General features: G+C 47.1%; 1 protein-coding gene across 17 annotated transcripts in view; it reads left to right on the top strand.

Annotated features, from left to right (window-relative positions):
* The window catches only part of LOC132793324 (muscle-specific protein 300 kDa), a 121,313-nt gene that overhangs the window by 37,163 nt on the left and 67,840 nt on the right, over positions 1 to 16,310 (top strand). For 11 of the 17 annotated variants that reach the window (XM_060803280.1, XM_060803214.1, XM_060803205.1 and 8 more), the window contains 4 exons: positions 16 to 13,203; positions 13,550 to 13,864; positions 13,929 to 15,071; positions 16,037 to 16,274. In XM_060803280.1, coding sequence (XP_060659263.1) covers positions 16 to 13,203; positions 13,550 to 13,864; positions 13,929 to 15,071; positions 16,037 to 16,274 — 14,884 coding nt within the window. Of the gene's footprint in view, positions 1 to 15; positions 13,204 to 13,549; positions 13,865 to 13,928; positions 15,072 to 15,706; positions 15,896 to 16,036; positions 16,275 to 16,310 lie in introns of all 17 variants that reach the window. The other 6 variants (XM_060803272.1, XM_060803262.1, XM_060803290.1 and 3 more) reach the window with 2 other exon arrangements.

Genomic DNA, 16,310 nt, shown 5'->3' with positions numbered 1-16,310 from the left:
TCTTGTTAACTTTAGAAAATCTGCCAGGATGCAGATAACAAACGTGAGGACATGAAATGGCTTGTCAAAACATTGGATTCTCTGCTCAGCTATGCGACCGAAGATGAGGCCAATCTGGAGCAAAAGAAACTGGAAGATTTGATTGCACGCTACAAGAATCTGATACCCACAATTGAGATTACCATGGTCAAGACGGAAGTCTTCTCCAAATGCTATACATATCGTCGTGAGGTGCACGAAGTTGTTTGTCTGCTGACCAAGGTTAAGGATCAGACGGCCAACATTCCGGCCCCCGATAGCTTGGAGCGTGTCAATCGCCTCATCGAGGAGCAACAGTATGCCATCAATCAGCTCGATCATCAGCGGCCACACATCATGTCAATGCTACAACGTGGACGTGATCTAAGTAAGGATGTGCATGCTCCTGCCTTTGTCAATACCGAAGTTAAGAATCTGGAGACCGGCTGGAATCAAGCCTACACAGAGACCTCTGACAAGCTGCAGGCACTGAAGGGCACTCAAGCGGTATGGAGTGAGTTTGTCGATCAGAAGAACGACATCTTCTCCATGCTGCAGACCGCTGAGACTGAGTTGCGTGCTCTGACGCCACTCCAAACCGATCCCAAGAACGTTAGCCAGGATCTGAAGTCGAAGCGTGATCTGAATGTGCAACTGCAACAGGCATCGCACCAATTGCTGCCCAAGTTGCATGCTCTGAAGTCGGAATTGGCACCACTTGCTGCCGCCGACAAGCGTCCCATACTGGAGAAGGAGGTGACCGAGGTGGAGAAGATGTTCTTCAATACCATGGAGCATGTGAAGGATCGTGTAGGTTACTTGGAAGACTACAGTGCCAAGTGGAACAACTATAAGACACGTCTCGCAGAGCTGCAAGAATGGGCCAACAAAGTGGCACCCAAGAACATTGAAGCTTTGCAGTCGGAGGATCTAACGCCCGAGGAGCGTGTCGTCAAGGTACAATCCTTCAAACGTGTGCTGGGCGAACGCATGAAGCAACTGGATTTATTGGCCGCTGATGCATCGGAGCTGGCACCGAAGGAGGGCAACGTTGCGGAGGCGAAGCGTCTGAAGGGTGAAATCTCCAAATTGCAGGAGGTGCTCAGTGCAATCAACCGCAATGTGGATCATCAGTCGCAGGCCGTGCAGGAGGATCTGGTCAATTGGCAGCAGTTCCAGGCTGGACTGCAACAGATCAAGCCCGCCGTGGAGGAGAGCGAAGTCAAGGTAAATAATATAGTTCCTAAGCCGATCACACTTGATGAAGCCGTTGCCATGCAACAAAATGCCAAACAATTTGAAACACAATGCCTGGAGCAATTGGACAAACTCCATGGCATTTCAAACATCAGTCATAAAATGTTATGCAAAACCAATGCCCCCGATGAGTTAGATGCAATGCACTCCCGTTGGACGGCAGTCCATGAAAATGCAAAACAGGCGAGCGCCAAGCTCGAAAAACTTGTCGCCAATTGGCAATCCTTTGATGCCGATACCGCCAAACTGGAGGATTGGATCAATCAGGGTGAACAGCAAATGGGTAAGCGCCCAACCGTACTTAATACGCCGCACATTGACAAACTGGAGAAGGAGCTGGTCAAGCTCAAGTCTTTCAACAATGAGATTTCGCAGCAGCAAGCCAAACTTGTGGCCCTTGGACAAAATGCCGATCAGATTAGTTTACATTTGGCACCAGAGGGTGCTGCCGCTGTCAAGGATCGCGTCAACTTGATGAAGGGCAAATTGCAGAAATTGTCGGAGGCCACACGTGGCAACATCAATGAAGTCTCCGATGCCATTATTTCTCGTCAAGATTTCAATGCCAAACTTGTGAACTTCTCCAATTGGATGGAGCAGTTGCGCAATCAAGTCACCCAGGTGGAGGAAATCAATCCGGAACGCGTGGAGACAAGTCTTCATGTCATTCATGCGTTGCTGCAAGAGCATGCCGACAAGAAGCCTAGCTTCAATGCAATTTATGATGAGGTGAAACAATTGGCTTTGGGCGCCACGCCTGAGGAGTCGAATGCTCTTAATGATGCCTACACTGCGTTGGTGGTCAACTATCAGAACCTCGAGTCGAATATGTTGCAAAAGAAGGCAGCACTCGAAAAGTGGACGGAGCTGTTGGGCTGGAAACATGACACTGAATCGCACTTGAATTATTTGAAGCATCAACTGGACAAGCCTGAGGGACCTGCTGTCGAAGAACTGAAGAAGGTCGTCCAGGAGATTGATCATCTTGGTCAAGGTTTTAGTTACTGGAAGGATCAGGCTAAGCAGATCGATGAGAATCCTGCTATACAATTGCGTGATGCGTTGTCGCGTCGCCCCTTGATTGCCACACAAATTGTTAACGATGTGGAGAACAAATTGGAGAATCTGAAGTTGCGTTCGCAGAATCAGCAACAGCAACTCCAACAGATGACCGTGCGAAAGGACAAATTCCATGCCCTTGAACACAACTTTGGTCAGGCATTGGAGGAAAATCGTGCCAAGCTTGAGGAGATCCTCAAGCAACATCCCAATTTGCACAACATCGATCAGATCATTGCCGATTTAGTGGCGCTTAATGAGGCTCTCAAGTATCAAGCAGATCTGAAGGACCGCATTCACGACGAAGGTTCACTGCTGATGCGCGAGGATATTGCCAGCATGCCAGCCATACAGGAGAGTCTGCTCGTCTTGGACAAGAATTATGATTCACTCCAGAACGAGATTGCCGATCGCATACAGAAATACAACCTGATTAGTCAGGCATTGCGTGAGTATGCCGACTCCAAGGACAAGTTCTCCAAGGAGCTGAAAAAGGCCGAAGACCTGTTTAATGCCATACCCCAACAACCTGGCGATGAAACTGAACTCCATCAGGCCTCAGAGAAAACACGCAAGACCATGGAACAACTGCGCAAGTCCAAGATGAATCTGGATGAGCTCGATCGTCGTGGCAACAATGTTTGCAAGCTATTTACTGCCATTGGTGAAGCTGTGCCTCAGGAGGTGCCACAAGAGGTGGCCACTGCTAAGCAGCACTGGCAGGACTTGCACGACAAGACCGCGAAAAATGCACATGTCTACGAAACAGAGGCAGTTATTTGGTCACAGATCGAAGATGCCAAGAAGGATCTGTTGCCTTGGCTGTCGGAGACGAACCAAGGACTTTGCGACGCTGCGGACAATTCAATTGAAATTGAATTTGGTCCAATGCGTTTAAGCAAATATCGTACTGAGCTGCCTTCTTACCAGGCCCTCAAGGACACCATCAAAGAGAAGACAAACGACCTGGTTAAGATTAACAACGGTGCCGAGATTCCGGCTTTGAGTGCTCTCAATCAGCTGCTGACCGAACAGTTTGCTGAGGTCAGCAATAATGCGGATCGTTTGAGCGCCGTCACAACCTCGTTCAATGATCAGGAGCAGGAACTAAGACGTCGCACCAAGGTTGCAGGCGAACAGGTTAGCAAGCTGCGTGAGCAACTTATCAAATGCGATGATATGTCTGGCGATAACAATAAGATCATGGAACGTTTGCTGCAATGTCGTGCTCTGCGCGCTCAACTCGAGAACAGCGGCAATGAGATTGAGAATATCAAGCAAAATGTGGATGAGCTGCGTAATTTGTATCCAACATTTAATGAGTCCATTATACCCAAGGAACTGAACAATGTGCAGAAGCGTTACGAGGGAGTAGACCAGTATGCCAAGAAGATCGAGAGTTCTCTGCTGCAATTCCTCAAGAAGTTCCATGCCGACAAGGTGGGCATGCTGAAGCGTCTGATTGCCACGCAGCGTGAGAAGGTTGCATGGTGTCAGCCCGAATCGTCGAGTGACAAATACAACTTGGATGTGAAGAAATCCTCGTTACAGGAAGTTAGTAAGAGTATCGATGACTGCAAGGCGCGTCATGCGGAAACACTTAAATCTCTGGAGATGCTGAAGGCCGTCGAGACACCACAAAATCTCGCTGAGCTCACGAATGATGCATTGCTGATGGATAGGGAGATGCAAGCGTTGCAGGATAGCTTTGATCGCATCAAGGGCATACTCGATGAGAATGTGGATCTGTGGTCACAGTATGAACAGTCGAACGAACAAATCTCTAACTGGCTGCGTGATGTCGAAGGTCGTGTCAAAGCTGAGACCAGCAGCCAAGTGAATCTGCCAGAGGTGCCACAGAAACTACAAGAGTTGGCGGTGCTCCAGCAGGATGTGTTATCGCACGAGCCCATTATCAACAATTTGGAGCAGACATCTCAACAACTGATTGAAAAGAATCCAGAGGCACGCATTGGACAATTTGTCACGCATCTTGTGCAGCGTTATCAAACCGTTGCCAAGAGTCTGGCAGGACACATTGATAAAATACGTAGCGCACAGCTGTCGAACGCCAACTTTGCCAAGGCATCGAAGGACTTTAATGAATGGTTCGGCGATTCCAAAATTGAGTTCCAGGAATTGGCACGTATGGGTTCGCCTGGTTCCTCCTCAGCCACAGCTCAGCAGTTGCAGACCATTAAGAACTATCTGAAGACTTTCGATAATGGTCAGCTCTTGCTTAACAATGCCGTTGATATTGGAGAGGCACTTTATCCTGTGGTTTCGCCTGAGAATCGTGAACGCATTCGCGCCGATCTACGTCAAATGCGTGAAAAGTACGATTATCTGCGTGACGAGGCAAATGCTTTAATGCAACAGGTTGAAGGTGTGCTCATTCAGAAGACATCCATTGAGGAGAGTTACACACAGGTGTCGCATTATCTCAACGAGTCCAAGGCCAAGGTTACCGCTGGCGATGAACTCTACCCCACGTTGGCCACCAAGAAAGCTGCACTCCAGAACTACAAAACCCAATTACAGGAGATTACCTTGCACAAGAATGCTCTAAAGCAATTGCATGATAAGGCTGTCACTCTTTGCGATGATGAGTCAGAACGCAAGACTGATGAATCTATTCAGGAGTACAATACACTCTCGAAGAAGATTTCTGATCGGATTCAAACCGTGGGCAATCACGTGGTCAAACACGAAGCCTACGATCAGGTGCTAGAGAAGGCACAGGATTGGTTGAACACCATCAAATCAGAGGCCATTGATATTCTGAACGAGACCACTTTCGAGAAGGAAGGCGCCGAAGAGAAACTGATTGTTGTGGAGAATTTATTGCAGCATAAGCCCGAGGGTGACTCTATTTTCGATACATGTCACAAGCTGTTGGAAACGGTGCTAACTCAGACCCACCCCAGCGGTCATCCAGCATTGCTGAAGGGTTTCGAGGAGCCCAAGAAGGCTTGGGAGGAATTCATGTCGCTGTGCCAGGATTCATTGGTCAAACTCAAGCAGCTCTGCTCGAAATGGGATGAGTTCGATTCGATCATTGAAGAGCTCGATAACTGGATGAAGAATGTCGAAGCTGTGGTTAAGAATCAGAACCTTAAGAGCACCGCCGAGGCAAAGAGTGCTCACCTAAAGCAACTGCAGGAGAGTGCCAAGGATATTGAGCGTCGTGGCGCTGCCATCAATGAGCTCATGGATCAGGGTCGTGAAATTGAAGGTGAAACCGATTTGAATCTGAAACTGTCACGTCTCAACACACGCTATCAAACCCTGAAAAATCTGTGCAAGGAATCCATTGCAAAGTACACCAATTACGTCAAGGATCACGACAGCTTTGATAAGGACTACGAAAAGTTCAAGGAGGATCTCCAAGCCTGCGTCAATGAGCTGTCCAAGACCAATGAGATTGTCGGCGATCAAAATGTGTTGCAAGAACAACAAAATAAGTTGCGCGAGATGTCCGACAAGCGTATTACCGACTCGACGATCTTCGAGAGCCTCATTGATCGCGGCGAGAAGCTTTATGGTCACACCAGTCCCGATGGTCGTGAGATCATTCGTCAGCAGTTGCGCAATTTGCGCACATTGTGGGATAACTACACGGATGATTTGAACTCAGCCACGCATAAGATTGATCAGTGTCTGCTGCAGTTCAACGAGTTTAGCATTGCACAGGATCAGCTGACCAAGTGGCTTAAGGATGTCGACAAGGCCATGCAGAGTCACACCGAACCAAAGACAACGCTGCAGGAGAAACGCGCTCAGTTGCAGAATCACAAGCTGTTGCATCAGGAGATCACCACACACAATGTGCTCGTCGACAATGTTTGCGACAAGGCACAACTTTTGGTAGATCAAATTAAGGACAACTCTCTGAATGTCTATTTGCAATCGATTAAGCAATTGTTCCAGAATATTGTGCAGAAATCCGATGAAATCCTTCACAATTTGGAGGGCTGTGTGCAAAAGCATAATGACTTAAATAATGCTCTTAATGCGGCCAAAACATGGATATCTAATGAGAAGGCAAAGCTCCTCGAATGCGACGATGCTTATGGCGAGAAAGCAGATATTAAACGCAAGATTGAAACCCTTGGACAGTTAGCCCAAAACAAACCACAGGCCATGAATCTTATTGCCGATATTCGTTCACAGTTCGATAATGTTAAACCAGCTACGTCTGAGAAGGGTATTGAGGTGCTTGAGAAGGAAATTGATGAGCTGGAGACGACTATGAAGAGTCACTTCGATGACATCGAAGGTATCGAGGGCAAGCAAAAGGATGTGCTTGCACAGTGGGACAAATTCGAGAGCAATCTCGAGGAGCTCACCAAGTGGTGTCGCAGTGCCGAAGCCGTTTTCCGCGATCAACAACTCAAATCGACACTCCACGAAAAGGTCGAGCAGATGGACAAGTATAAGATTCAGCGTGAACTCATCCTGCAAAAGGAGAAGGAAATCGACGCCTTCGGCGATATGGCCCATTCGTTGCTCAATAATAGCGGTGCTGATCGACTGAAGACGTTGACAACGCAAATTACAAATCGTTATCAACTGCTCCAAGTGCTCAGCAAGGAGGTTGTTAACCGTTGGTCCAATCTCGTAGATGATCATCAGTTCTATCAGGACAAATACAACGAGGTGGACTTGTGGTTGCAACCCATTGAAACGCAACTCGAGAAGGCGCTCAAGGATGAACCTACGCAGAGCTCGAACATTCTGCAAGTTCTTTTGTCCGAGAAGGAGCAAGCCGAGAGCTTGTTTGCTGCTCTGAATGCTGCTGGCGAAAAGGCTCTGCCCGAAACATCCACACAAGGCCGGGAGAAGATTCGCAAGGATCTGCGAGATATACGCGATCGTTGGGACAAACTCGACGAGGGCATTCGCAATTTGGAGAAACGCCAGGAAGCCCAAACTGTGCAACTGTCTAGCTATCAGGACATTCTCAATCAAACCGTCAACTGGCTCGATCAGGTCGAAAAGTTGCTGCACAACGAGAACCCCGCCAGCTGGACTAGTGCCCAGGAGATACGCTCCAAACTGTACAAGTATAAGGCCACCAATCAGGACATCAATTCGCACAAACGCATTGTGGAAGCCGTTAACGAGAAAGCGGCCACGCTGCTGACTACCGCTGCTCCCGCGAATGCCGATGAGATTGCCAAATCCATCGCCGAAGTCAACAAACGGTATGAGCAAGTTGGTCAGGATTGTGGCAAGCTTGTAGCCGATCTGGATGCCGCTTTCGATGTGTACCAGCAATTCAGTGAGTTGCAAAAGGCACAACAGGATTACCAGAAGAATCTCTGGGATCGTTTGACTGGCTATTCCGATTACTCTGGCAATAAGGCAGCGCTACAAGCGCGTCTGCAAAAGATCAACGAAATACAGGATGCTCTTCCCGAGGGCGTGGCCAAACTGAAGGCTTTGGAGGAGCATATTGAGAGTCATGCCAGCAACATTCCAGCACGCTCGAAGGAAGCCATGACACGTGACTTGGCCAATTTGCATGCCGACTTTGAGAAGTTTAGCGGTTCGTTGTCGGATGTAAAGAGCGGTCTCGAGAATCGTTTGCAGCAATGGAATGACTACGAGGTCGACTTGGATCGCTTGATCAATTGGCTGGGAGAAGCGGAGAATGCGCTGAAGAACTACAATCTGAAGTCATCGTTTGAGGAGAAGGAAGAGCAATTAAATCGTTTCCAGTCCTTGACACAGAATCTGCGTCAAAACGAGGCAGACTTTGAGAAGATGAAGGATGACACCTCAGAGCTTGTGCAGAGTTCTGGAGAGACTAGGATCGCTGTTAATGTGCAGCAAGTCTCGTCGCGCTTCCAATCGATACAGGCTACGGCTAAGGAGATTCTTAAGAAATGCGAACAAGCCGTCCAAGATCACGGACACTTCAATGAGAAGTACAAGCAATGCTCCGATTGGTTGGCCAATGCTCAGGCACGCTACGATGACTGCAGTGATCTGTCAACGGTGGCATCCCGCGATGATCTGCTTAAGAAACAGCTGATTACCCAGGAGCTTTTGGCTCAACAGCCCACAGCGACTCAACTTTTGAACAGCACTGTAGAGCTGGGCGAGAAATGCTATAGCTCCACTGCGACAGAAGGCCGAGAAGCTATTCGCAGTCAACTGGATGATTTGACGTTTGATCAGTTGTTCGACAACATTGCCAGCACTGCTCGTAAGATTCAGGATAAGATTGCCAGGTGGTCGGGCTTTGATGAGACCGCTGACAGTCTGAAGAGCTGGTTGGACACTGTGGAGCAAGAGTTGCCCGCTGAAATTGAGTTGAAGACTACACTCGATGAGAAGCGCAACAAATTGCAGTCATATCGCGATATTGTCAATGACATTAATAACCATCAAGTTGAGGTGGGCAATCTGCAAGAGATTGCCGCCAATTTGCCAGAGAAAACCGAACATGTTGATCAGATTCTTAAGGACATCACTGATCGCTTCGGCAAGCTGCAAAAACGCGCCCAAGGTTACGTGGAACGCTACGAGGGCATTGTAAGTGCTCATCAACAGTACTCCAAGGCGGTCATGGATGCCCAAGAGTTTATCGATGCCACCCAGAATACTGTGCACTATTGGGGCGATCTGGATTTGGAGCAAACATCATTGCATACCAATCTCGATCGTCTAAAGAACCTGAAGGCTAGTCTGGCTGATGAATTCCCACGTGTTGATCAAGTACGTGCGCTGGGCGAGAAGGTTATACCCGGCACTGTTGATGTGGGACAAGTGAACATCAAGTCTCAGATTGATACCACACAACAGGAATGGGAAGGTTTGCTGGCGGCTATCAGTTCAACCATTGAAGCCATTGAATCACGACTACAACAATGGTCAGAGTACGAGCAATTGCGTGATCAATGCTTGGCTTGGATTCGCGATACAGACAACGATTTGCATGCCATTGATCTGAAGGAGGATCTGCCCAAAAAGCGTGCGCAACTTGATGCGTTGAAGGCGTTGCAGGGCGATGTGCGTGCCAAGGAATTGGAAGTGGACAATGTTACAGAGAAGGCACAAACTCTGCTCAAGGGAGCCACGACAACAAGAGCATCAGGCCCCGAGTTGGTGACCAAATACCAGCAAATCTTCCACAAGGTCAAGGACTTGAACAATCGCTGGCAACAATATGTTAGCTCGCACGAGGACTTTGATAACTCAATTTCAGAATGCTCATCGTGGATCAATGACATTAAAGAGAAGTTGGACTACTGCTCCGACATGTCCTCTATGAGTCCCAAGGAACTGGACAAAAAGTTGGCTACCATACAGGATGTTATACTGCTTAAGGATGAGGGCTCAGCTCGTGTGCTGAAGATCTTGGAGCAGGCACAACATGTACTGGCCAACACAGCTCCTGGTGGACACGAGGCCATCAACAAGGAGCTGTCTGATCTGCAGGATCTGTGGTCCGGCATTGCTCTGCGTATTATGGATGTCAAGGCAAATCTGGATGATTCCATTACACAATGGTCTGGTTTCTTGGACCAAGTGCAGAATGTGCGCAAGTTCAACGAATGGTTGGATACGCTGCTCAAGGAATTGGGTGAGCACCAAACCACAATGACAGAGAAACGTGCACAGCTTGACCGTGTGAAGTCCACGGAGGAGAAGGTGCGAGTTGAGAAGATCGATGTGGATGCATTGAAGATTCAAGCCAAGGAAATGATTGCAAGCGGTCAGCAGAGTCAGGCGGCCTTCCAAGCTCAGAAAGTACTCGACACTTTTGATGAACTGTTTGGCAAGACACAGAAATTGCTGTCGGATCGTCAGGATCAGTATCGTGATCATCGCCTGTTCAAGGAAGCCTACGATGATCTGGTTAGCTGGATTAGTCGCGCTCGTGAGAAGTTCCCTGCCTTGAAACAGAGCAGTTTGAGCGACAAATTGGCCATTGAGAATGCTGTTCAAGCGACTGAAGCGCTGCTCAATAAGCAGGCACAGGGTGAACTCCTGGTGGAGCATTTGGTGCACACAGGTGAGGTTGTTCTGGCAAGTACGTCGACGCAAGGCCAAGAGATCATACGCAATGATATACGCGCCCTACGTGATAGCTTCGAGAGTTTGTTCCGCGAAATCAATCAGCAGAAGGAGAACTTGGAAGTTACCATGGTGCAATGGCGTGCATATAAAGAGGAGTATGAACGTCTCATGGAATGGCTGCAACAAATTGACATACTTGTGAAGAACCACAAACTCAACCTCTGTCCCAATTTGCCCGACAAGGAAAAACAGGTCGCCGACATGCGTGACGTCATGGCACGCCTCGAGAAGGGCAAGGATGATATTGATAGATTCAATGCCTCAGCTGCTGGTCTACTTAAATCTCATTTGGATAGCTATGTCAACAATCAGCTGCGACATTTGAGCTCCATGTATCAGGTTCAGGTGAATCTGGGCAAGGATGTGCTTAAGAAGGTGGAAACAAATCGTGATCAGCATCGTGAATACGATGCTAACATGAAATCGGCCAAGGAATGGATTGCCAATGCCAAGCAAACAATACAATCCGCAGGCGAGGGTGCAGGTTCCAAGGAGGCCCTGCAGCGTCGCCTGGAACAAATCCAGGACTTAATACGCAATCGTGAAGTGGGCCAGAACCTGGTGCACACGGCCATTAACAATGGCGAGAAAATCATCAGGAACACACGCTCCGATGGTCGCGATGCTATTAACAATGAGATGAAGGAACTGCAAACCGACTGGGATCGCTTGGTCAAGAAAATGTCAACGGCTAAGGTGCAGTTGGAAACGAATCTACTGCAATGGGCCGACTACAGCTCCAGCTATTCGCAGCTGCAGCAATGGATCACCGACAGGGAGGCAAAATTGCAACAGGCTTGCGAGCAAAAAATTATCAAATCACAACGTGGTCAGCCTGGTCTCAGCAGTGGCTTAAGCGAACGCAAGGCCAACCTGCGACAGACCAACAACATTGTCCAGGATATTGTCTCCTTCGAGCCAATGATTCAATCCGTCACCTCAAAGGCATCGGACTTGCAGCAAGGTGCACCAGCCACTGAAATCAATGATAAGTACGAGAACCTTACCAAACAGGCCAAGGATCTGTATGCCAAGCAGAAGAATACTATCGATAGCTATCAGGCTTTGATTGATGCGGGCAATGAGTTTGCCACCTGGTTGCGTAATGCAAAGGAACGGCTGAGTAAGTGCTCCGAGCCCACGGGCGATAAGCAAGCACTTGCGGAGAAGACACATCAGCTAAAGATTCTGCAGGGCGAAGTACCAGAAGGTTCAACGAAGCTGCAAAATGCCTTGGCTCAGGGTGAAATTGCTTGCCGCACAGCCGAGCCCGAGGATTGCGCGATTATCGAAGAAGAAGTTGCGTTGCTGCAAGAGGAATTCGATGCGTATGTGGAAGCACTCAACAAGGCCAAGGATTACTTGGAAGTGGGAATTGTCAAGTGGTCCGACTACCAAGATCAATACACCGAAGCGCTCGAATGGTTGACCAAGACCGAAGCTCTGGTCCAGTCCTACAACAAGCTGCAAGATAGCCTCACCCAAAAGAAGGTGGTGCTGGAGCAGTTCCAGGGTCATCTCCAAACACTCTTTGATTGGCAAAAGACATTGGATCATCTGAACATGAAGGCTCAAGTGCTTTTGGAGACTTGCTCCGATACACGCATCAGCAATGCCATCATGCAGTTGACCACCAAGTATAATGCACTGTTGACACTGGCTAAGGAGGTGATGCGACGCCTGGAGATGCACTACCAGGAACATCAGCAGCATCACACTCTCTACGAAGAGTGCCAGTCGTGGATAGAGAATACACGCGAGAAACTCGCAGATTGTGAGCAGATTCCTGGCACTTTGAATGAGGTGCAAATCAAGTTGAACACCGTCAAGAATTTGCGTCAAGGTTTCGAAACTGGTCAGAACAAATTGCGTTACTTGTTGGAGCTGAAGGAGAAGGTCATCATGAATACGGAACAGAATGGTGCAGCCAAAATACAGGAAGACACCGAAGCACTCAAGCAGGACTTTGACAAACTGCTTGTGGATTTGAATGATGTGCGCCAGAAGTTGGCCAATCGTTTGGCTCAGCTCGAGGAGATCTTCAAGTTGTACAAGATTCTGCTTGAATGGCTTGAGGACATTGAACCCAGTGTTAAGGCAAGTGAAGAGTATCTGAATGACTTGAGCGAAAAGCGAGCTGCACTGGAGAAATTCCGTGTCACGCAACGTGATATCAATGGACACAACGATATCGTGGAAAAGATCAATGTGCGCTTGCGTGAGGACAACAGCCTGGACAAGAATGACTTCCAGCCTGGTCTGAGCAAGTTTGAAGATCTGCAAGCGCAGGTCAACAAGATTATCGAATCGCTCGAGAATCAAGTGAACAATCACGAAAAGTACAAGCATGCCTACAATGAGCTGCAAGATTGGCTGCGTCGCACTCGCATTGAGGTGGAACAGTGTGCCGATTGTCATGGCGAAAAGGACCGCGTTGAGGATCGTTTGAATCGTTTGGGCGACATACAATCCACTTCCATGCAGGGCAAATCGCTGCTGGATGCTTGCGAAGAGCTCAGCCAGGCGGTGATTGCCACCAGCGGCAGCGAAGGTCAAGATAATGTGGCCCAAGAGATTAAGCACTTGAATAGTGAGTGGGAAACATTGCAAGCTCTGTCGAGAGATGCACGCAGCGGTCTGGAGTCATGTTTGGCCGCTTGGCAGACGTTCCTGCAGAAATTCAACAAGATTAATCTGTGGATTGATACAATGAGCAAGCGCGTTGCCAAATCTCATGAAGGCGATAACAAAACCCCCGAAGATTTGGTCAATGCCAAGGTAAGCCACAACAACAAGTAAAATGTCTCTCTATCACAAAAGTCGCACGCAACGCTAACCAAAAGAAGTCAAAATTATAATCAAATTACTAATCGAAAAAGAGTGCACCTAAGTAGTTCACCAAATACCAAAATTATGCGAAAATATATATATATATATTATATGTCTACTAAAATCTCACTAATTGAAATCGCTAATCCTTTCAGCTAATCACCTAATCACAATTGCAGCTAATCATTTTACACACACACACAGACTTTTTGTCTAATTGCCTAAATATGCTTTTATGTGCCTTTGATTTAACAAACTTGTGCAGCACTTAATTAATATGTGAAATCTTCTTTAGAAATTGCTGGAAGAGGTGCTCGCTGAAAAGGAGAATGTCGAGGATTTGAACGACAACTGCGAGCTACTCATGGAACAAAGCGCCTGCACTCGCATTCGCGATCAAACCATTGAAACTCAAGCCAACTATACTAAATTGTTGACTGCCGCCCAGGGTCTGGTTGCCAAGATTGAGAAGAATCTGTCGGATCACACTGAGTTCCTTAATTACAAGAACGAAATGGATGCGTGGATTGAGAAGGCACAGCAAGTGCTCAATGATTGCACCATTGATGGAAATGCCCAGGCTATTGCCCAAAAACTGGAGACAGTTAACGTAAGTAACACAAATAACTCTTAAATCTATCACAATTATTATATTCTATCTTTTTCCACTACAGTCTCTGTCCTCGCATCTGCCTGAGGGTCAGCATTTGCTTGCCATGGTGCAGGATGCCTACTCGAAGGCCTCTAACATTACACCCGAGGATAAGCAGGAGAAACTGCGTGATCTGATGACAAAGGTACGTGAGGATTGGGATGCCCTGGGTCTGGCTGTTAAACAGAAGCTCAGCGATTTGAAGCAAGCACAAAACCGCTGGAATGACTTTGCTGTCAACAAAGATAAACTCGACAAGTGGCTGGTCGAAACGGAGAAGACATTGAAGACACCTCCAGAGACCAAGGGCGAGTTGAGTGAGATGAAAACACTCTTGGAACGCTACAAGACACTGTCCAATGAACTCAAGCAGAAGGGCAACGATCTGGAACATCTTATGTCGGAGGCACGCGATCTGGGCACCGAAGTGGATGCTGTGAATCGTCTGCAATCCCGTTGCGATAAACTGAAGAACGATTGTACTGCATACATCAAGGACTTGGAGCAAGAGATGCTCGACTATAATGCATACCACCAGAGTCTGCAAGATGTAGAGAAATGGTTGCTGCAGATCTCCTTCCAGCTGATGGCACACAATTCCCTCTTCATTTCAAATCGTGAGCAAACCCAGGAGCAAATCAAACAGCACGAAGCGCTGCTTGGTGAAATTCAAAAGTATCAGACCAATTTGGATGATCTAAATGCCAAGGGACAGGCGCAAATTAAACGCTATGAACCCACAACTCGCGAAATACGTCCAACTGTTGAGTCGCAGCTGAAGAACATTCAGGACAGCTATAACTCATTGTTGCAGACATCAGTGCAAATTAAGAATCGTCTCTTGGAGTCGCTTGCCAAGTTCCAGGAGTACGAAGATACGCTGGACAACATTATGCGCAATCTGGAGACCTACGAGCCAATCATTCAATCGGAACTTGATGCCCCGGCTACAAGCTTGGAGTTGGCACAGAATCAACTCAAGTGTGCCCAGGATATGCAGCAAAAGCTGAATAACGAAAAGTCCCGTCTGGCAGCCGCTGTGCAAGCTTGTGAGGCAGCCACAGCGTCGATCAGTCGACCAAGCTCTCCTCTAGAGACAGCTATGCATGCGATACCCGAACGTGAACTGATGGTGCGCGCCAAGCTAGAAGATCTGCTGGATCAGGTGAGTGCCGTAAAAGCTTTAACTTTCAACTTTGAAATAATTTGTAGAACTGCATTAACTTTCCTGCAAGTGCGATAAGTTCTTTAAGAAAAACGCAAGGACTATTTAGATTCCCCAAATTGCTTTAGTTAATTGAGCAAATTGCTTTTTCAAACAAGCCTTTATATTTTATTACAATTAATTTATTTTTATTCAAAAAACCTTGCAAGAGAAATAAGTCTTTTGATATCATCCTTTGTTTGCTAAATTGCTTATTGCCCGAAATTTTACCTTATTTCATATATGTTATTTCGTTTATAAAGTTTACCACAATATATAAGAGACGTATATTAATCATAATTTAATTTGAATGAATTATTGTATCATACAACAAAATTTATAACCGTTTCAAAATTGCATTTAGTTTGTTGAACTCATTTATTGTTTCCCCAATTGCTAACCAATAAATCTTTATTTTATCTAATTTATTTTTATTAACTTTAATTTTGCTCCTAACCCTGCCAAACTACATCACAACCCCTCAAAAAAAACAAACACCGCTCTAACTTTTGTTGCTGCACCGTAACTGTTGTTGTAAAACCGCACTACCACGCCCACTTTTGCTCCTGCCTGTGCTATTCATTTGTTGACCAAAGCCAACGCCAAATACTCAGAGCTCAACGAAGAATGTCGATGAAGATGGTGATGATGTCGATGACGTTGAGCTCAGCGAAGTGAATGAGGCGTTAATGGATCCAATTGCTCACGAGCGTATTACGAACTATCGTCGTATAGTACGCTTGAATAGTGCACACGTGAGCAAGCTGAATGCACTTGTCGCTAAGGTAAGACATTCAGACACTCGACTGGTGGCGGCTCTTGGCTTTAATATTCCGTAATTCAATACTACACATAGTGTTAACATTGACTCGTGTCTCATTCATGCAAATCATTTAATTAATTACGGAATTCCTAAATGTTCTCAGGTGCAATCCCACTTGGGTGGTTTGACTGCATCCGTTAGCGAGCTGGAGCAACAGCAGAAGCAGCGCGCTGAACTGCAGGATTGGGTGAAGAAACAACAAGGCTCAGTCGCCGACTGGCTGATGAGGCCTTGCAAGCTACGCTCTGAGGCCGCACAACAAGAACTGGTGTCTATGAATGATCTGCTCAATTCCATTGGCGATAAGCGTTCCCAGCTTATGCTGGAAATGACGGGATCATGTAAGTTAATTAAAAAAAAATGTTGTATTAAAATAA

The sequence above is a fragment of the Drosophila nasuta genome, chromosome 2L (assembly GCF_023558535.2).
Source record: "Drosophila nasuta strain 15112-1781.00 chromosome 2L, ASM2355853v1, whole genome shotgun sequence".
Lineage (NCBI taxonomy): Eukaryota > Metazoa > Arthropoda > Insecta > Diptera > Drosophilidae > Drosophila > Drosophila nasuta.
Note: the sequence above shows the minus strand (reverse complement) of the source record. Positions and strands in the feature narration are given on the sequence as shown.